Genomic DNA, 22,657 nt, shown 5'->3' with positions numbered 1-22,657 from the left:
AGGAGGGATTACTGGTGGTTTTGTCATTTTATTTATAGAGCACTTTAAATATTATCGTTTTAATTTATTAAATTGGACATTATGTTGTAAGTTTGTAACATTTTAGATTGTTCTTTTAGCTTCCAATTTAAACATATTATCATTGCTATTTTTAAATTTTGATATAACCGTTCGTGGATCCGCGCAACTTACCCATGCAACATATAGAATGCAGTAAGCAATACAATATAAAAGATTAATGTTCTCATTACAAGAGCAACGTACAAATAAGATTACATAGGAAGAATGTAAACATGAAAAACTAAAATGCAGCTAGGGTGTTCCATTCGTGGATCCGGTCATGATATAGCGCATCCCAACCCTCTACGCTCGCTGTGCGAATGTTGTACCACCGAGGTATAATCGGTGGCACTGGAAAATCGGATGACATGTCTAGTCGGATGAAATGTCTGTATGACGACCCAAGAAACGCAATAGCTAGCTCTCTGACCGGTGTGGTGACAGTCTCACGCGACCGCCAAGGGAGAACCGTGGTACAAGGATAATAAGCTTGACTATGCACTCCCAGGCCGAAATGCATGACTGCGCATTTGTAAATGTTTGCAACGGCAAACAGATCTAGGGGCGCGTCAAAATAATGATTTTGGCCGCAAGGTCCACCTCCCCACCGGATACGCCGCAGAGCGCCATCCAAGTCATCCTGGTACACATGACGATAAACATTTCGGTTAGAGGCAATTTCGCTGTACATCAACTGACGCACCAAACCGTAGTTGTCTTCGCCCATTTGAAAAACATCAGCCACGACCCGGAATCCGCAGTTACCATCTCCGACTACATCATTCCACCCTTCCAAGTACGGCATGATGATCGCAGGTATCCTTTCCTTGTACGGAAACTGATCAACATCGTTTCTTCCTATTCACCATATAATTATAGACAGTTAAGAAGGCAGGAGTAACACTTTAAAACTATGTGCAATGTAAACAACCAAAACGTACCAGTTCTCAGGGGCATATTCACAGACGATGAAGATTGACTACGACTAGATGACGATGTCCGACCACGACCACGACCACGACCAAGACCACGGATATACTCAAACGCACTCCTGTTCCGTCGTTGTCGACCTCGAGGACGGTCAACTCCTTCAGGTTCCTCATAATCTAAGGTAGACGTGTGGAACATGTCATGAAGTACATGAGTAGCGTCATGAATAATAGAAGGATGGCTGGAGGACACTCGGTCGTACATCGAACGAAACTGCTCAACTCCTCCTGTTCACGGTCGGCCGTTTGAGTGTCTGCATGCTCACCAATAACAAGCGTCCTCCAGAATGAATGGACCTGATCAACATGTAACGACGCCCTTTCTTCTGTAATAACGCGGTGAATGGTGCATGCGTAAGGTAATCCATGAGTTACTGAAATAGCACACCCACACCGAGCATACACTTCGTCAGCCAAGTCCCTCATCCTGTTCAGCTCAGTGAGAATCAACCCCAAGCAGTAGTGCGACACACGACCATGGAGAATCTTAAATATAAAATGGCTATACATCGTACCATGTCGTCGTCTGGAGTCCTCTAAAGAGTTCCTGATGCCGTTCTTCTGAGTTTCAATTGACTTGTTAAGTCTATCGAACAGTGTATCCAAAGCAGCGGTCGATGAATCAATCCAGTCCTTGGTAGCTCTATGAGCGCTCTCAACTCTACATGTTGTAGTGTTCCCGAAATGAAGTACCTGGTTTGTCCAATATTTGACAAACTTTTCCCTGTGAGGGACCCATTGCTGCATCACATAGTCCACCAGTGCCGGACACCACTGGTACGAATCCCTGAAGTTAGCCAATGCTCGCTCATACGCTTCCTCTGTGGTAGCCTGTAGGATTTTCCGCCACTTACCATTCACCAATCTCTCTGCCATTTCCAAATTCTTGTTGAAAAGGTTGTAGGCTTTCACTTTCACGCAGTTGTTGATGTGCCATGTGCACAATAAGTGGTTCGATTCTGGAAACAGCTCTGCTATGGGGGCAAAGAGACCTCCCTCACAGTCGCTGACGATGGCTGCTGGATGAACATTAGGCCCGATGTAGTTTCTCAGCTTCTCCAACACCCAATAATAACTTGGAGCCGTCTCATCCTTAATGATTGCATGACCAATCAGAAAGTTCTGGTTCGTTGGAGTCATCCCCATGATCTCAACCAGTGGGAACTTGTACTTGTTTGTCTTGTACGTTGAGTCGATCAAAATCACAAATGGCCAAGACTTGATCATATCAGCACAATCAGGATGCACAAGGAAAAGATGAGTCACCTCCGCTGTATCTTCATCAGAATCAAACCAGAACAGGTAACCACGTGATTGTGCCTGGTGTAGCAGCTGCTGTATAGGGTTCCTTCCCTCTGACCGTTCAAACCTGAGTTGCTCTCTGACGTTGTAGATGTGTCTTCGGTTTGGATGGTCTTCAGGAAATTTCTCTAACACATATGCTAATATTTTAGCAGGCTTGACTTGAGCATCACTCATTTCTTTCACAACTAGTTTCGCAGCAGGACTTAAGCCGCTCAGCTGTCGATGACCCTCTTCATATACTATCATCTCATGGTTGTGATACCCCCATTTAGAGTAACCAATCACTTCCCAACCGTCACGACTCCGTAGTTGTCGAACCTTTACTCTGAACTCACACCCACAACCTTTCCGCTTTGTATCAAACCGAGTGGTTGTACGAAAATCTCTTTCTTCTCTTTTGCGATAACAGTCACATCTCAAAATGCGATCCATTCTACCATCCCGTTGAGATTTATGAGTTACTACTACCAAGCAAAATCCAGCTGCAATTGCAACCTGTTTTGCCCAATCAATCGCCTGTTGAGCTTCTTCGAATGGACCATCATGTCCAAATATCCCATTGTAATCATTTCCGTCTCCACCATAATCCTGCATCAATTATATATTACAATAAATACATTTAACGGATAATACATTTAATTTCTATATTTACACAGAATTAACACAAAAAAAAGCATAATTATGTATAATCAAACTTAATTTTTATAAAAACCCAATTCGAATTTTCAAACTAAATTTAAAAATATACCATTTCGAATTTTCAAACTTAATTTTAAAGAAACCTATTTCGAATTTTCAAAATTAATTTAAAAAAAACCCATTTCGAATTTTTTAAAAAAATCATTTTCGATTTTTTTTTTTTTAAAAAAAAATTAAATAAAAAACAACCAAATCAAAAAAAAAAAAAAAAAAATTAATTTATAAGGGTGGCGTCTGCCAGGGCTGCCACAGCCACTGGACTGGCGCCTGGCAGGGCCGCCTCAGCCAGTAGAGTGGCGCCTGGCCAGGACGCCAGTCTGGTGGTCTGGGCGTCAGGGCTGGACGCCACTCTGGTGGTTCTGGCGTCTGGCTTGGACGTCCAGGCTACGGTTTGGGCGTCCATCCTAGGCGCCGGAGCCACTCCGACGGTAAACCGTGAATTTTAACGATGACTTACCTCATTTTCCGTCGACGACGACGTACCTCCGGCGTCCCCCGTATCTCCGGCCTGCCCTCTGGTCTCCCCCGGCGAGCCAGTACGGCTCCACATTTTTTAAACCGAGATTATTTCAATTTTAGAAAATGGGCATAATGGTCACACCAAGTCATATTTGTGGGCTTTATATGGTAATTTGCGGGCGATGTTTAGCGATTCACTTGGTTTTTTGTGCGCCAATGCTCTGTTTTGTTAATTTTATCTTTTTGGCTGATTTTCTCTATAAATAACGTATTAAAAACTCCGTTTTCATGGATCTACAATTAGTTTTCATTCGCAATCATAAATTCTCGCATTCTCTTCTAATCCATCTCTCTTTCTCTCTCTCTCTTTTTCTAATCTTGCTTTTTACATACAAAATTCCGCGTTCATTAGATCTAGAAACACCTAGCCATATTCGAAGTTGCGTTCGCCCTAGACGTGAAAGGTTTAATTTATGAGGGTTTGGTCCCAAATCTCTCTTTCAATTATTTAATTTAATTGTTTGTTTATTATTTTCCTTGAAGTTACTAACGTGTGTATTTTGTTATTAGAAAGAGGTACGAGGCATCAAAGTAAGTACTTTAATGGTTTTTATTGATATTATGATGTAGAAATCATGTTTAAATTGTTATTATGATTCCTAGTATCATGTCTAGGGTAATTTTAATATCAAGTATGATTAAAAGTATGATGCTTCCTATGTTCTTCCTAATCACTACTACAAAAAGCGTGTTTTTTAACGCTTTTTAGGCCTTTTTTCGACGCTAAAAAGTGTCGAAAAAATATTTCTCGACGCTGCTAAAAAGCGTCAAAAATACGTGAGTCGAGAATTTCGAGGGACACAAAAAGCGTCGAGAATCTCGACGCTTTTTTGTGTCCTGACTAATATACGAAGTGTCGAAAATTATGTATTTCGCGCATTATCCCAAATGTGTGTAGTTTTTTAGCGACGCTTTTACATGTCCACATAATCAAATTTAGCGACGCTTTTTGTTGTCTTGCGTTTATTCGTGTCAACCTATGGTATGGCGGGAAACTCTTGAAATATGAAAATGTGCAAAATATGTAGATATTAAAAAGCGTCTTAATTTTTTTTTTAAGCTTTTTTTTCTCCTTTTATTAAATTATTACCATCATCATACATATATTATAGTTATTTAAATTTATCATAAATTAAATTAATAACATAAAAATTAAAATAAACAAATATTGTATATAACTAGATTTAAAAAAATAAAAAAAAAAAAACAATTATTAATCAACAATAATAAGAGTACGTAGTTAATTACCAAATTTATAAAAAGAAAACATCAACACAATTAAAAACAAATTAAAACAAAAAACATCGCATATTATAGTAGCTTGTCCCTAAATAAATACATCACTAATATAAGACTAAAAACCAAAATACATAGATGATGGCCTTATAGACAATATAGTCACTTGTTTTGATGCTCAAGTGTCCCGACCTATTCTCTTGTTGTACCTATATTGACTTTTGCAATCTTCAAAAAAAAAAAAAAATACAAATTATAAATTAGTACATTACACAATATAGGCTCAAGCTTCATAATCGATTTGAGACAATAACACGGACATTATACTTTAATCTAGGCAATTAATTATGTACAATGCACATATATAAATCTGTAAAGTAGGCCTATAAATTTTTAAGCTTTCTTGCTGTCCATTAGAAAGCTTAAGAGAGTTTGTCTAATAATGGGAATAGTTTAATGATGAATTCAAAACTGAACCTTGCCAAGAGTGTAGTATCATTATGCATTTAAAGCATTTCCAAACTAACTGATTATACAGCCATTGCAGCACGCGCGCGTGCACACACACACACACACACAATCTTTACAGCAAATGAAGTTGAAAAAGACCATTAAACAGCTGATAGAGAACCTAGCATAAGAGCAATTAGTAACATCATTGAACCATAAAACAGAAATCATCTACTATCAATAGCCTATGCCTTGTGCGCGTCTTTTGTTAGGCACTTATTGTGCAGGTGGGTGTTGTGTAAGATTTCAGAGGAAAATTACAACATGTGCAGGCGCTACAGGGAAGAGGTTCACAAATAAGTAAATGACATCTCGTGGCAAAAGATAAAAATGATTATATCATTTCAAAATTGTCAGATCACTTTGATGTCCATGTATCTCAATAACTCTTCAATATTCTATAGCTGATAATTACAGCAACTTCCTAATAAGTCTATTTTAATCTTTCATTACCGATTCAATAGATTTCATTATACAAAAATTGAATCATTAATCAACTAACACTCCCATTATGAAACACCCTTCCCCCTTTAAATCACCGAATAATTAGCCGTAATTAAGCACCCCCGGCCCATTCATATAGAATTTAACTATTTCCCTAAATTGTAGCCTCTAACCCAAAAATGGGGAGCCATTATGACAAGTTCTGATGATCAGATCTGAATTCAGTTATGAAAATCAGCTCTGAACTTCAGATCTGAATTTGGGTCACTTCCTTTTTCCCATTTTCTTTCAAACAAACAATTAGAGCATCCTACAAATTTTTTCCAAGGTTATCACTTTAACAATGTTACATGCAATTTTACTTAGAGTTTAACAAACACATAGCAAGTAGCAATGTTTTAGCAAAAGTAGCATAGAAACAGCAGGAGGCAAAGCAGAAGTTCCGAATTCAAACTCCCAAAAAAACAGGTTTGAATTCAGTTCTAAATTCAAACTCCCAAAAAAACAGGTCTAAATTCAGTTCTAGATTCAATTCTGGATTCAGTTCTGAATTCAAACTCCCAAAAAATCAAGTCTGAATTCAGTTCTGGATTCAGTTCTAGATTTCAGTTCTGATTTCAGTTATAAAGAGAAATGTGACTTTGTTACCAGATGTTTTGCCTTTCCTAAGAATTCAGATGCTTTGTTTAAAAGACCCGGAGATGCATTCCCTTAACGAACTGCACCTACAATATGAGAAAATTGTCCAACAAGCGCTTTAAGAAGAAGATTGTTAGACAATTTAAGTCAAAGTATATAAAAAAGGTCCTACAGGCAAGTGAGGTTGGGCCATAGGTGAGCTTAGCTTTGTCGAAGTAGAATCCTAGAGCTTTATAGGTAACTTATAAATTCATAAAAAGGGTTCAAGTCTAGTTACACAAGATAGGACACAATCACACCACGAACACACACAAGATAGGATACAAACACGACCATGAATATAGCCGGGCAGCAGCATAGTTAACAAAGAAAGGCAGTAGCAAGTTTGCAACAACACCTCAATGCATGAAGCAGCAACATAAATCAATAACAGCAGCAACATCAAACAAGAACAAAACAGAACAACAATTAATAATAATAGGGGGTTCTAGAAATTCCATTTCTTGTAAATACACAAAACTGACATGTATTCTGTAAAGTGGTACAAAAACTTACATGTATCCTGTAGCGTGGTACAACCAATGACTACACCTTTAGCTTCTTAAAGGTATTTCTTTCGACGATGAATGTTTGGCCACATATCCATGTCAAGAACATGGCTAATAGTGTGAGAGGCCACCTGAGCTAGAGATACAATTAACAAAAGAGAAAAAGATCAAAGAATGTTGACTTTTACCTAAAAAATCGTAATACATACGGAACCAAAAACAATTAAACAAAATAAAAAATGATTGAAAAGAGGCTATCAAACAACTCAAAAGTCATCATAATCGTGCTTCAAATGCAGAACAAAAAGCTGAATTTTTCAGAATATACATAAAATAGAAGCACAATGAAACATAATAATACTTTGTATACATGAAAAATCCTTGAAATATCTACTGTCTATGAATAAAATATTTTAAAACAATACAGACAAAGCAATTACTAACAGGAAGGTCAAATTCATTAGGAAGGTAAAAAACAGAACAAAAAAAAACCCATAAAAACCGAAAATCTGAAGAACCAAAAGACAAAGATGGTATAAATTTGAGATTAATTAGATGAAACCTTAGTGTCCTCGTCCAATGGAATGTAAGCCATTTCTTTGCAAAGGTCAAACAAACTGTACTTCACACTCTAGCTGAAAATATTTTGCAAGACACCCACATAAACTGCTGCTAGAAGAGGAGTCAACCCAATGGATCCAATTACAGGTGTAAGTGGAGCACCAAACAAAATCAATGAAAAGAAACCAACTCCTGTAATGAGAAGAACAGACATAACCATGTGAAAATTTGGTTTGTTTTATTTGATGTCAGCAGCTTGTAATGTCAAGAGTACAATTTTTACAATAAAATAATTTCTCTCTTGTTTATATACTATTGAAACATGGAAATAACTATGTCGTACAAAACTATAGCTGATAGAGTGATAGAGTGGGAAGATATTAACCTTTAACCCAATGAAATACAGTAAGTTTTTTTTTTCTCAACTTTGAAGCATAAAGAGTTATCAAGAGCTTGTTTTCTTAAAGCTAAGTTCAATTAATTTAATAAAATTAGATCTTTTGACAAAAGGTTAGTAAAATTTTGCTAATAATAATTGCACAACAATAAAATGCTAGATACAAAATAGTGTAATAAAAGAAAGACTCGGAACAAAATAATGAACAACAACCAGGTTCTCATATCAAAGACCAAACTTCTCACACAAAACAATAGTTATTATCACCTGATTCACAAATGTGCGAGATATACATCTATCCTTGTCAATTATCCATTCAATTACAATACATAAGCTAAATAGTCACAACATAGACTTACATTCATGATATTCTATATATACAAGCACTCTAAGACAAGGCCCACACCAAAATTGTTTCAACATACAGCTTAAGCAAAACATCTTCCAATTCAGTTTAAGAGTGTAAATTTTAATCAAAGTTCAAATTTTGCTAACTCGTAATTTAAGAGCATAATTTCTAAAGTAAAATGATTTATCTATTATTTATAAAATATTGAAACGTGGACCAAACCACAAACAAAACTATAGCTAACAGAGGGATATGAAGAAATTAACCTTGGACCATGAAATACTTGTGACTTTGATGAATTCTCAGCAAATAAGAGTAATTTATAAAAATAATTATTCCCATTAAAATTAAAAAAGACAAGATGAACGGCTTGATCAAAAACCAGCAGTAGCTCCCACCATCCATTCATTAGGAAGCACGCGGTCAACAAACAATGATGTGAGCATAAATGTCATAGCATATTTCCCAAATAACTACTTATTTCAAATATTAATTTGATTCTCGTGGCCCTTAATTAAAAAATTCATATGTACCTGGAGATTTCCTTTGTTGATCGCCATTGTTACTTGGATGGGCTAATGTTGATGCCTCACATTGTAGAATCTGCAAGATTCATGACAGTTATTCAGTGATTTCAACAAGATCTAGAACCTAGGGTTTTGAAACGAGTAACATTTGGCAATTGCAACTTACAAGTATCAATTAAAGTCTCACAAAAAATGAAAGAATTACTATTAGGAGTTAAAAACCAACAAAGAGTGATGTAAAAATGCACCTTGTGAGGTGAACAAGAGCACTAGCTGTCGCAAATCCATCTTCAAAGCAAATAATCAGATCTGAGAGAAAGAAAATAATTTTGTCAAGATATATAAATTATTGTGATAGAATTTTAGAAACGCAAAGAGAAAGAGGATCTGAATTCGAAATCTAAGCCATGACTCCATGAATCTCTGCGTATAATTCCGATCGAATGAAGAAAAAACACAGAATATTTAGGGTTAAGAATATGATGATGAGTGGGGGGTTTTGTGGGTATAATGATCGTGTTGCTCACCTGATTGAGTACACGTGCGGGGCACATGTCAGTGATCTCGACACTAAAAGTAGTCTAAAATTACTTCAGACACTGTGAAGCGTCGAAAAAGGCTCCTTTTGTAGTATTGAATATTTATGATTGTTAGTATCATGTTAGGGTTAAAGATTTGATTTTTATTGTTTAGTGACATGCTAGAGTTTGTTATTAATCTCGTTAGTATCATGCCTAAGATCTTGCTATTTTTATTATGTTTTAACATGATTTATGATTATTTTTATAATTGTTTTGATTATGATTATAATTTTATTATTGCTACAATTATTATTATTATAATTTTATTATTGCTATAATTATTATTATTATGATTAACATGATTATTATTATGATTAATATGATTGTTATTATGGTGATTATTGTTATGATTATGATTATAATTATTATTTTGATTATTGTTATGATGATTGTTATTATCATGATATTTATTATTGTTATGTTGCTTGATATTTATTGTTATTGCTTGATCACGCCTTTTATGCATGTTTAAAGGGAATTGGTACTTGTAATCGAGCTTAATAAGATAATTAATAATCTTATTTAGGGTTAATATGATTATAATTCAAGTGATCGCCAATAATAGATTTATTTGTGCATTAATATTCAACCAACATAGATAAACAGGTTTAGGGTAATCCTATTGATTGCATGTTAGTCAAAAAGCACACATGAATACGATCTGAACAAAGTAGAGGCCTATTATTAGGGCAGGTTCAATATCTTTTAGGTTGGATTTGTACCTTCATCCCCGAACCCTTATTTGGTTCAAAACCTTATGGAGTTGACGATCTCTTGGATCGTTAAGGGATGTAACCTTCACCTCGTGAACGGTTTACAAGTTACTAAAACTTGTTAGCGACTCTTTTGCTCTATCTTCTTTCCCTTTGGACGCCACCGTACTTTAGTGTATGATCACAGTGGGGTTCAAGCAAGGGGATTAACGCTTGAAATATTCCCTACAAGGAGGATAAAATCGTATTTTCCTCAAAAATATTCTTTTATTCTGATTAAAACTCTAAAAAAGTCAATTTATCAATGCTAATTAAATTAGGAATGAAAAGAACCTTCTAGAAGAATTTAGAAGACTAAAACCATTTCTAATTGCATTAGGAATGATAAAACTATATTAGGCCCTCCTCTAGATCATTGGGTCGCATATAAGGCTCAAATCGGGCCCATTTCAGTAAATTGGACATAACTTCTTCAATATTCATCGGAATTGGGCTTATAAGATATCGTCGGAAAGCTCTTTTAAAGCCCTATCCAACTACACTACTATTGGATCCATATCATGGACCAACCAAACTGGATTGGTTTTTTTCTTAAAATAGGTTTTCAAAAACAAAAAGAAGAGAAAAGAAATTAAAACTATCCGTAACACTAAACTTTCCACACTTTCACTTCATTCGATTATGGTTCGACGTGAAAGGTACTCATCACCGGGTTTGGTTTTTGGGGAGACGCAAATGGGTGTCTACAAGTAGCCCCTTAGCCTTATAAAGTATTTAATTCTCTCTTCTTCAACCAACGTGGGACACTTACATGTAGTGACACTTGAGAGGTTTATTCTTCAACACTCCCCCTCACATGTAAGGTCCCTTTAACTCAAGGATCACTTGATCCAATTCAATTTGGCCCAAAATACTTAATGCCATTAAAGGTCCTAAACTTTGGGCCTGGCAATATATTCAAACCATTAGAGGTCTCATACCATGGGCCTGGCTCTGATACCATGTCAAACGCGGGTCTGGGCCGCACCCGCAAACCAAGAGAGAGAGTCCACTTCACAAGTCCAAGGAGTTCCATCCCAAAACCATATGGCAATAGGAGGAGTAGCCCCTTAGCCTTATAAAGTATTTAATTCTCTCTTTTTCAATCAATGTAGGACAACACTTTAACAAAAATTTCCTCCTGCCGGTGGGTTAGAAAATTAAACCCACCGGTGGAATAACACTTTAACCAAAGCTATAAATTTCCAATATAATCATGGGAGATTGGGAGGAAGTTTTTGTTGAGTTTGTGTGAAGAGGTGAAAACAAGGGTCTCAGCTTTGACCCATGATTTAATTAAAAAAAAAAGGTTTTCGGCTCTCTTGTGTCGTGAGACAAGATATATTTGGTTCTCCTTGTGCCGTGAGACAAGGTTTGTGAGTTGATTCGAGCATGATTTTGCTCCATTGCTTTCGATCAGTCGCTCCTTGATAGACGATCCGAACCTGCCCGGAGCGAGCCTCCCATAGAGGCAAGTGAAGTTGGTGAGCCGTATGATGGGAAAGGATATGAGTGTGGTTTACTCTGAAAAACCAATAAAAGATTTGAGTGTGGTTTACTCTGAAAGACCAAAAGATTTGAGTGTGGTTCACTCTGAAAGGCCAAAAGATTTGAGTGTGATTTGACCAATAAAATATTTGAGTGTGGTTTATTTACTCTGAAAGACCAATAAAAGATTTGAGTGTGGTTTACTCTGAAAAACCAATATTTGATTGGAGCTCGGTTTTGCTCTAGAAAAACCAAAAATTGTTATATTTACAGGTTCGAAAAGAATGGCGTTCTTGTTTGATTGATGACAGATGAGTTCGAAAAGATACGTTCTCATCATTGAAGAAAAAAAAAAAATTGAAGGCGACATCACCAGAGAGTGCATCTCGACTTCAACAAAAGAAGAATTTCCAATCGCAACGTTCGTGTTACTGCCGTTACGATTGCGGGAAGGTGTTAGAGATATCGGAAAATATATGTGTGATATATTTTCCGTAGATATCATTTAAGAGAATAATATATTTAATTAGGATATTTATGTTAAGATATTATTTTGAGAATATATTATGGTTAGACGTATATCTTTTAGGAAGATTGTTTCCTATCTTATGTGTTTAGGTTTTGTATAAATACTCAACCTGTTCTTGAATAATGATCAAGCCATTCTATTCTCTCTTTCTCTCTAATTTGTCATATATTTAATATTTTTCTTATTTATAGATCATAAACGAGTTGAACTAAACTAAACTAAAACAACCTAATTAAACTAAACTGATCGAATTGAATTGTAATTAATTGCATAGTAGTTAAAAAAAAAAAAAAAAAGACATGTATATATGAAAATTGCACAGATCAAAGTAAGAAACACAAATCATATATTGCACAATTTTATTTTATTTTTTTAAAAAAGTGTCTACAGTTTATAGCAATATAAATAATTTTAAAAATTGTTCATTATCAACCCTTTCATACCCATTCGCACCAAATAAAATTGAAATTTAAAACAGTATATTAAGTAATGTGCATGCATGCATACAGTTAGCCTCGTATATTTGATGGTAAGTTTATGTATCTATGCTTAAACTATATATAAGCTTTTGTATGTAAATAATTCAAATATTTTACAAATTACTTCTTTAAATAGAAATTTGCAAAATAAGAAAATAAAAATGCGAGCAATCTTTAAATTATGAACACTTGGGGTCTTCACTTTCGTCAGTCTTTGGTCTGGTATTCATAAGTATCTGCAAATATTATAAAAACAAATTAATAATTGTATATACTCGTACTACGTAAGAGTGTATCAAAAAACCTTTTTTTTTTTTTTGGCAATTACCAAACAACACTATTACACTTTATTTCTGGTAAGACTGGTAGGTCCGTCTGGTTATCATTATTAGAGTCAAATTTTGATGAACTTAAAGGTAATAAATTTGTCTGTGTCAAAAAAAAAAAAAAAGTTAATAAATTTGTCAAAGTTATGATGATTTAACAATTTTTCTATTTTCTTCTTTTAAAAAAAAAATCTATTTCATTCAAAAGAAGTTACCATCGAGGCATTCCTGGTGGATGACCGTGCCTGTCTAACGGAGTAACGGTTAGACACTTAATTAGAGTGTGTATTATTTACCTGATTTTCTCTTATCTGAATTGAATTATTAAATCTTTCTAAACTTAATAATTTTATTTTATTTTATTTATTTTTTTATTTTTTTATTTTAAAGAGCCACAAGGGCGGGTGATGAGAATCAATCCTAAGATCACCTGGGACTAGGAGGGGAGCTCTAACCACTTGAGCTATCCCTCACTCTCAACTTAATAAAATTTTATATTTGATGTAATATAAACTTAGATAACTCTAATCATAAAAATATTTTCATAAACTGAACTTATCTGAATTTATTAGAACTTATTAGATCTAAAATAAGTGAAATAAGGTGAATGGAACATATGACTTTTAGGCATTAAGACTTTAGGCTACTTTAATTTGTATATGATATAAGTATATTATATATAGCTCTTAAGATTATATATAAGAATTAAATGCACTCCCTAAAATGGTAAGAGTTTGGAATTTAATTATAACAAAACTTGTTACCGTATTATATAATACCGAGTACGAAATACCACCACGTAACACATAATTCTTTCCTTTTGAATCTTCTTATACACTTTGTGACTAACTGCATATACTGATATACCATTTGCCTTTAAAAAAAGTTATTTAAGGCTTTAATTATATTATGTACTTTTTAAAAAATTTCAACATACAATCCAATTTCAAGTTATATTAATAGGAACTATATAATTATTTCAAATTAGTCCAATCCAATTTTGAAAATATTAGGGTTATCAAACTACTGAAAAAAAAAATTCAAATAGTTAATTAAAAATTAAGTGAATAATAAAATGTAATAATTTTAAAATTAATGGTTATCTTATGTCTAAGTAATCATGACTATTCAGTTATCATGACTATTCAACATAAACTATATGAAGTATGAATCAATGATTTTGCATTATTAAGGAATTGTGGTTGTGGAGGCATTATATTTATATTACGTTTATATTAAAATAGCTATGTATTTTATTTGTCCTTGACATAAATTAAATTTCAATTATTCCGTAATAAAATAATATTTAATTGATAAGTAGGCAATATATTAGTAATATATATACCTTTCGAAGCATGGTATTTTCGTTAACAAGAGTAGAAATTTTCTCTTCTAATTTGAAGTTTTGCTCTTGCAATTCATTGGCTCTTGACTCTAAATCGTTCACATAAACCTTTTTCCTTTCACGTGCTTGTTGAGCAGACACCCTGTTCCTTAACAACCTGCATGCATTTTAACCAACGTAGTTAGTTTCCATTACAAAATATACTTCTCTAGTTCTCTTTCATTACTACAAAATCATCATCATTTATTCAAAATTCCAATTTTTACATGTACATGCATGTAGCTTTATCTAGAGGAGTTGGGGACCTGTGGAGGGACTGAGATATATATTAGGAAATTTTGTGTAGAACTACCCTAAAGATAGGGTCATTTGTGAACAACTACCTATTTTTTTATTTGTTTAGAACTACCTACAAGTTTGAAAACATTTGGGTAACACTACCCATTAATATTTTTTCGTCCAATTAAGATGTTATCGGAGCTCACTTTTTCACTTTTGCCACCCAATTAACTCTCCCAATTTGTATAAAGGTTTTGATTTACCTTAATTAACCTAATTAAGGTTTTAATCATAATTTATTTTAGGGTTCATGAGTGTAGTATTATTTGGGGATTTTAATTTCTAAGGTTTTGGGGTTTAATTGAATTGGGGTTTTTGCTTATTTTAGCATTAATTGACTATTGTAATTGAAAAAAGTAAAAAACTGGGTCAATTTAACGTTTTAATATAATGGGACGAAAAACGTTAGTGGGTAATGATACCCAAACTTTTCCAAACTTGCGGGTAGTTCTAAACAAATAAAAAAAAATGGATAGTTGTTCACAAATGACTCTATCTTTAGGGTAGTTCTACACAAAATTCCCTATATATTATATTTATCTCCTCTTGTTTTTTTTTAGTGAAATTCAGGTCACGAGTTTGAATCCTAGCCTATTAGCGCATGTAAGATCGTAAAAAGTTTACCTTTTTCTCCTCTTTATCATACATTTACACACAATTGAGATGATTTAATTTAACTCTTAATTGTATAGGTAGGTAGCTTAGACTCTCTTATACTACGATATTTGTTGATTGACTTTCTTTATTTGTCGAATGCTACGAATGACCGTCATTTTGGGAGCCCCGGACAACCAATAAATCAACAACCCTTCAAAATAGTACTCCGTACTGAGTAAAAATAACCATATCTTTTAATTGTTTTTCAATGGACTTGAACTCAAATAAAAATAATTATGGACTCTTTTGTCTTTTTTTTTTTTTAAAAAAAAATCAAAAAACAAAAAAGGAAACTACAAAATGTGATATGGACTTTTTTTTTAATTCTTATTATGAAATTAATCATAAGACTTTCAATATTAACAAAAAAAAAACTAAAACTACAATGATGTCGAATTGACCTTACATTTCTAGTTACTAGTAGATCGATTTCCACATTGATCTGAGTCGTCGACTAAGTACTTGTATCTTGGTATACAGTTGTTCTATTGATATAGAATAGCTTTTTATCTGGGCCATTAAACAATATAATACAACTAGAAACTTAAGGATTTTTTTTTGGTTGTTTTGTTTTGTTTACAATAACACAATATTGCACGCTCGACAAAAAAAAAAAAAAAAAAAAAAAAAAAAAAAAAAAACAATTCTAGCAATCTATCAAACAATTTCACATATATATCTTATATTTTCACCAAAATTTAGGAATTTATTTTCTTGATTTTTTAGCTTGAAACTTAAATAGAAATATAAAATTATGGCATGTATGAAAAAGGAAAGGCTATAAAACTAACACATCACCATCATATCAAGAAAGCATATTCATATATACAACGTATATATGTAAACGTTGTTGGGTTCAAATTATAAAAAACTTTTTAAACAAATAATAAAATAAATAAAAAATAAAAAATAAAAATAAGATTGAAATAATTATGAAGTATACAATGTTTTCAAAAATACTAAATTTTGAGATATGATCGGTATGCAAATTATTAGGTTTAGGTTTAATTTTTCATCTCTCATACTGTATATATATATATATATATATATATATATATATATATATATATATATATATATATATATATATATTTTTTTTTTTTGACAACAGCATCTCTCATACTGTATAAGGTGTATATATGTAGCTTTGCAAATTGCAATGCATACTTTATGAACAAATAAATGAATTTCTTAACAATTGACTTTGTTGATCTTCAAGATAAAATTATGAAAAACTGATAACAACCTATATTATATGATTACCAATTATTTACCATCATACCATGGTTACAAACTTACAATTCACTTAAAGACTTGAAACAATGCAATGTGTGATAGATCCATATATACTTATATCAAAGGTCTCTTTTTTTTAAAAAAAAAAATCTAATACTTAATATACTTTTATATTTTACCCTTTTATCAGACCAATAGGGTAAAGAAATATAGATTCATTATTATTATTATTATTATTATTATTATTATTATTATTAATTAATTAATAAAAATAATTACACTCCCAATTAAATTATCTACTCCAAATAAATTTTTGATGGGTAATGGAGGTAGTACCAATCTTTCTCAAGGAGTCAAGGACTAATATAATTGTTTTGCTAAATGATCTCACAAGAAATCATTAGATCTATCTAAGCTCAATTAAGACTCAATCAATCTGTTAGCACTAATCTATGATCCATTATTAACATACTATAATATCGAGCAAAATTCATTTATTTTTTTCTCTTTAAGTTGATTTTCTTTTTTTTTGACGAGTAGTTGATTATAGCAAAATGCCTTATTAACAATCAATGTGTGTTTAATCAATTGGAAGGTAAAAAGATTGAGGCACCTACATTATAGACTTATAGTACATTAAATTTCATGTTAGAGTTATGTTCTACCTTTCATTCTTATATCTAAATAATCTAATGTACTTGCCATTATCATTTTTATAATAATAATTAAAATTAATAGTCAAAATTTTCTAATTAATAGGACAATATCTCTTAAATTAAAGATAAACCTAATTATTTTCCAACTAATTAATTAACTTAAATCATTATTGGTTATTAAGTAAAAAAAAATAAAATTAATAAATCATGACTCAAATTGAATACAACAAATTATTAACTATTAACAAACCTCTTAAGTCTTCTATACTCCTTATCAACAGGATTACGGCCTCTTTTACGCTTAGGAGGCGCTACTTCGCCACCATTGTTGTTACCATTAGAGCTTTGTAAGCTTCCTTGATTTATCATCTTTGTTTCCTCTTCCTCTCCCGTGTCCATATCCGGCACCATAAACAATTCTTCATCACTTTCTTCTGCATAACACCCAAATTATTTTTCTTTAGTTTTGTCCCTTTAGTATTAGTTATTTCATAAATCAAAAAACAAAATATAATAATTATAAATTTATTAATTCATTTATATCAAAGTATGTATAAGAAGAATAAACCAACCTAGGTTGCTATTATTTCCTGTTGTAGTAGAAATAGAAAGAGGAAGAAGAGGCAAAGTAGCAGGTTGAGCCATGATCAAGGTATAATATAAGATAAAACAATTTTTATTTTTTGAGGATATGAATAATAGAGCTAAATATGTCTCATTTTTATGTATGTATTTATATAAATTCAAGGAATATGGATATATATAGAGTACGTAAAAAATACACGTAGTACTTACAATATTAGGATAACGTGGATTTGTGGGGGAAAATATATATGGTGACGTTGCTACTCGTTTGCTAATTGTCTATGTTTGATGCTCTTCATTCTCGATTGTTTGCCCTATAGCCATTTTTTAAATACTACCTCCGTTACAAGTTATGTGCAACGATTAGACATTCTCTCTCTGCTTTATGTCAAATCGTTGCACATAACTTGTAACGGAGGTAGTAATTTATTAAGTTTTGGCCGAGTGAATTTAATTAGACAAAAAACTAATGAAACTTTTAAGTAATGTTTGTGAGATTAAAGCTGTGTTCTTCTTATACATTACTGTTATGGGGTAATCTTTAAAGAATAGTTTAATACGTGAAAAAAAATGGAGCAATCTTTAAAGAAACAAGGAGTTATTTTATGTAAAAGGAAATAAATATTTTACGTACAAAAAATAGACATAAATGAGAATAGACAAGTGATGAGAAAATTTCAAGTGGGGAAGAATGGGAGGTGGTGAAGTTAGGAGGGAGAAAGATTGGTGGAAGAAAGAACACGTTGATGCATGTATATCCATATTTTGATGCTTTGTTTTGTCAAAAGTTGCACTCCTAGATTAGCTTTCTTGTTAGGAGATGAAAGGAAGCAATCAATTAAATTCTTTCCTATTTCCTTTTGTTTTATGGGGGAATTATTTATTTATTTTGGATTTTTTCTATAATATTGTTTCATAAATAATAATCAAGGTTGTATTTTATATGTTTACCTAAATCACACATTTAAATGTCATTATCTAATTGTAAAAAATGTTTAATCATTGTTAAGCTTGAGTTTTGTCTATGCATGCATGTCGTTGCAATACTAATTACTAAATGTGTAATGCATTAATTAAATGATTTTTTTTTTCTTCTATTAGAATGTCTCATGAAACAAGGTTTTTAAATGTAGTGCATCAGTAAATTATATTAAAATTGTTAATTAAACATGTGATCGATGCATTTAAATGGGTTTTATCTAATGATTATATTAAAGTATTGAAATTATTAATGCACGATCGAGGAGTATAATAAAAGTTAACATAAAATAAATTAAAATATTTCTTGTAATTACTTTCTGTAGAAAATTATGTTACTTCATAATGTCTCACTGCCTATAATTGAGTGTGTGATGTATAATAAAATTAAAGGACGAGTTACACTACATAGTACTATGCCACATTTATTTGGGCTTAATTAGTCTAAGAAATTGAGTTACATTATTTAGTTGGCTTTTATTATTTGAAATTTTATAACTGCTTGATATCAAAGCTTGAATCCTTAACCTCTTCATCACTAATAATTTACTTTTATCAATGTGTTGATATCAATATTACATAGCATTATTAAAACTCAAAGGCGAGGAGTTCCAATCCTCCATGTGTTACTTTCTTTTCCTTATTTAGCCACATTATCAAACCTTTTCACCCTATCCATTGACAAGCGCCATATAAGCAATTATATGATATTAATAATATCAATTTTTACCACTAAGTCATTACTCGATTCATTAATCATAAATTTAATTTTTACCATAATTTACGCTAAATAGTTCAATGTTGGCCTTAATGAATGACCCAAAATATAGTTGTAACTGACATTGTTCATAATCATAGATCGAGTAGTAAATATTTATTTGCATATTACAAATTAAGTTTTAACTATGGAGTAGCTATTTTTTTTATTTTCATACTATAATCATAACTTCGTTATTTTCAATCCAATATTTATTCGCATATTATAATCATAACTTTGTTTCCTTGGCACAGCACTATGCAATTCAGCCTAACAAGAGATATTGCGAAGGAACTTAACATTCGAAAGTGACCAATGCCAACGCTGGCCTAGTATATAATTCCTCGGTCTTTGTGAATGAATTGAGTTTCTAGAGTTAGTTTTTGTGATTCAATTTTCCAGTTCAAGGCTCATCATTTGTTCGATGACACTGCTATTACTTGTTTTGATCTTGGTTTTGATGTAAAGGTGTATAGTTGATAGATTGGATGCCATTTGTTAGTATAAAAATGGTTAAAACTTGTGTATCTTGAATTACATTCAATCTGAAGTCAGGCTGCTTGAGCATGAATAGTGTTTTACTCCCTTCGTTTTTATTCAGGTGTCCCATGTTGAATTTTTGTAATTCAAAATATTTATATAATCCACTTTGAAACACATTAGCATTTGTTATAGAATGGCATAAGCAGTTGACAAAATTACTTCAATTCACCTGTCTATTTTAAATGGGCCGGGCCAGGTCGGGCTTAATGGCCCATGGACAATATTGGCCCATTTTGGATTAAACTTGGCCCGGCCCGGTCCATTTTAGATAAAGCCCTGTCCGGCCCATTGAACAGGTTTAATTGAGAGTGAAGAATCCAATATAAATGGCAATGCAAGACTATGGTGGTCTACTTCATGCCAAAAACTGAGGGCACCCCACCTTATAAACAATGAAGTTATTAACATATTTTCACTATGCAATGTTTGTATATAAGTAAATTAATATCTATACAAATACATACATACATACCTATGATATCCTTCTGGTTGTTTCGTATTATTTGTGTTGTTGTACTTTATTCCATTATGCAAAAAGGTGAGAATGATGCCGTGGATTGAAGAAGGAGGAGGTGGAAAAAGTGGTGACCTTTCTGCTAGTACTTCTACTGGTACAAGTACTAGTTCTATATACACGCTGCGGTCTCGCAAGGTAATTAGGCAACATGTACCCTCTGGTTTCCCAAAACGGAAGCGAAGTCGTCCCGGCATTTTTAAACCCTCGAAAGCTAGCACTGTTTGTTGCCTCCTCCTTCCTTTGCTTTCCTCCCTTTAGTTAATGCCCAAAGCTAGCACTGTTTGTTGCCTCCATAAAAACTCATGTTCATGCACTATAAAGTACAGTAGCATATATCAAATTCTTACTCGTCCTCAAGTCAAATCAAAGAGAAGCGAACCAAAACAACGAACACACAAAAATCTTCACCCCTTAGCCACTTTAAAATATTTGGGTCGTTTTAGTTTATTTTGCCTTATAATCTACTACGTATTATTTATTTTTCTTTGGAGGATAGTATATAAGAACTCAATTATTTAGCTTTGAGGTTAAGGAGTTGTTCATATTTTTGAGGAGTTCTCTCAACTTTCATGGAGAACTAAACCTTGTTCTTCTTGGATCAATTAAATTGAAGCTTTTTGATTAATATAGTTGTGAGATATCTCTTCTTTTATTCCTTCTTGAATATTAATTATTCCTGTACTCTCATTTATATGATTGATATTTATTATTTTCCGGATTGATCAACTAGTTAGAGATTTATATCGTTTGATTGCTAGCTAGATGTGATTGTTGAATCCGTAATTGTTCAAACTTTCTTATCAAAGTAGCAGCATTTAATTGTTTTTTTTTTTTTTTTTTTTTTTTTTTTTTTTTTTTTTTTTGGTGAAAAGCAGCATTTAATTGTTAAATCTCGTTTCTCTTGATTAATAATAGAAGGAAAGAAATTGTTTGCAACCACTTGTGTTGAATTCATCATACTTTATTGGTTTTGTTATTCTTAATGTGGCTATTAAACTGAAATTGAGTGTGTTCTTGGTTTGTATGATAGCCAGGGTTATTGATGAATGTTTTTCTTTGTTAATAACTTGTGTTATTGAGAAATTGGGTATTTTGATTCCGCAATAAAGTATTCAAGGGAGTTGAATTGAAGTGATTTATGTGATCGATATTAAATTGACTAACAATTGTTACTTTAAAATATTCAAGGGAGTTGAATTGAAGTGATTTATGTGATCGATATTAAATTGACCAACAATTGTTACTTTAAGATATTCAAGGGAGTTGAATTGAAGTGATTTATGTGATCGATATTAAATTGACCAACAATTGTTACTTTAAGATATTCAAGGGAGTTTAATTGAAGTGATTTCTGTGATCGATATTAAATTGACCAACAATTGTTACTTTAAAATATTCAAGGGAGTTTAATTGAAGTGATTTCTGTGATTGATATTAAATTGACCAACAATTGTTACTTTAAAATATTCAAGGGAGTTGAATTGAAATGATTTCCTAATTTTCATCACTCGATTGTTCATTATTTTTAGTTTAATTAGTTTACTTACTATTTGAACCCTATACCTTCCCCATTATTGTTACTTCGAACTTTTGATTCGTTAGGTGTTTCTTTCATTAACATACATTAGAAGATTCCTTTTTCCTTGTGAATACAAACTTTACTTCCCTAATTACAGCTTTGTTATGAAGTCATTGCCAGGGTTTATAAGAGATTAGAAATCTCACCATATTAGTAGATTTAATTGATGTACATGATACTTTCACCGGTTAATTTTGTCTTATCTATTTTGAGAGTATATTTATCTAAGCTTTTAATTGTTTCACTCGGGAGGAAAGTCTTCTAAATATTCTTGTGTTCATTTAATTTCTTATCTTAGTTCTTTTACCAACACATCCCAAGTCTAGTGGGAAAATTGTATGGCAATTAGATCACTTAATCGCATGTTGCTTAACGATGGACATATATTCCATATTTCATACACTCAATAGAATTAGAGTGTCCCTTGTATTAACTCTATTTCATACGACATTTTTCACTATAATTATTTATGCATAAAGTCTTCCTATGAATTTCCTTACTTTATAAAAAATAAAATAAAATAAATA

The 22,657-nt window shown here is 32.4% G+C and overlaps 1 protein-coding gene and 2 long non-coding RNA genes across 5 annotated transcripts; 1 reads left to right on the top strand and 2 right to left on the bottom strand.

Annotated features, from left to right (window-relative positions):
- Positions 1–4,791: 4,791 nt before the first annotated feature.
- On the bottom strand, positions 4,792–9,275 carry LOC110738623. Of its 3 annotated transcripts, none has more exons than XR_002514640.1 (6): positions 9,032–9,275; positions 8,790–8,859; positions 7,512–7,702; positions 6,957–7,085; positions 6,411–6,517; positions 4,792–5,036 (listed from the first exon to the last, which is right to left on the bottom strand). It is a non-coding gene; the product is annotated as an uncharacterized LOC110738623 (long non-coding RNA). The 3 variants fall into 3 exon arrangements; XR_002514641.1 differs by having other exon boundaries at positions 6,411–6,487; XR_002514642.1 differs by lacking the exon at positions 6,411–6,517 and having other exon boundaries at positions 9,032–9,274.
- A 3,317-nt stretch (positions 9,276–12,592) lies between these two features.
- Positions 12,593–17,896, bottom strand: LOC110738622 (transcription factor HY5-like). Its single transcript, XM_021919014.1, has 4 exons — positions 17,744–17,896; positions 17,422–17,605; positions 14,284–14,440; positions 12,593–12,848 (listed from the first exon to the last, which is right to left on the bottom strand). The coding sequence occupies exons 1-4, from the start codon at positions 17,814–17,816 to the stop codon at positions 12,792–12,794; spliced, it is 471 nt and encodes a 156-aa protein (XP_021774706.1). The 5' UTR covers positions 17,817–17,896; the 3' UTR covers positions 12,593–12,791.
- Positions 17,897–19,730: 1,834 nt separating this feature from the next.
- On the top strand, positions 19,731–21,176 carry LOC110738621. The gene is made up of 2 exons (XR_002514639.1): positions 19,731–19,866; positions 20,573–21,176. It is a non-coding gene; the product is annotated as an uncharacterized LOC110738621 (long non-coding RNA).
- Positions 21,177–22,657: the final 1,481 nt, after the last annotated feature.

This window comes from Chenopodium quinoa, unplaced genomic scaffold (assembly GCF_001683475.1).
Source record: "Chenopodium quinoa cultivar QQ74 unplaced genomic scaffold, ASM168347v1, whole genome shotgun sequence".
NCBI classification, from domain to species: domain Eukaryota; kingdom Viridiplantae; phylum Streptophyta; class Magnoliopsida; order Caryophyllales; family Amaranthaceae; genus Chenopodium; species Chenopodium quinoa.
Note: the sequence above shows the minus strand (reverse complement) of the source record. Positions and strands in the feature narration are given on the sequence as shown.

Excerpts from the sequence above, each read along its gene's own strand:
- LOC110738622 (XM_021919014.1), bottom strand. The coding sequence starts at position 17,816 with ATGGCTCAACCTGCTACTTTGCCTCTTCTTCCTCTTTCTATTTCTACT. Across the intron at positions 17,606-17,743 it reads AGGAAATAATAGCAACCTAG|AAGAAAGTGATGAAGAATTG; the intron begins GTTGGTTTATTC and ends GGTGTTATGCAG. Across the intron at positions 14,441-17,421 it reads GAGTATAGAAGACTTAAGAG|GTTGTTAAGGAACAGGGTGT; the intron begins GTTTGTTAATAG and ends AAATGCATGCAG.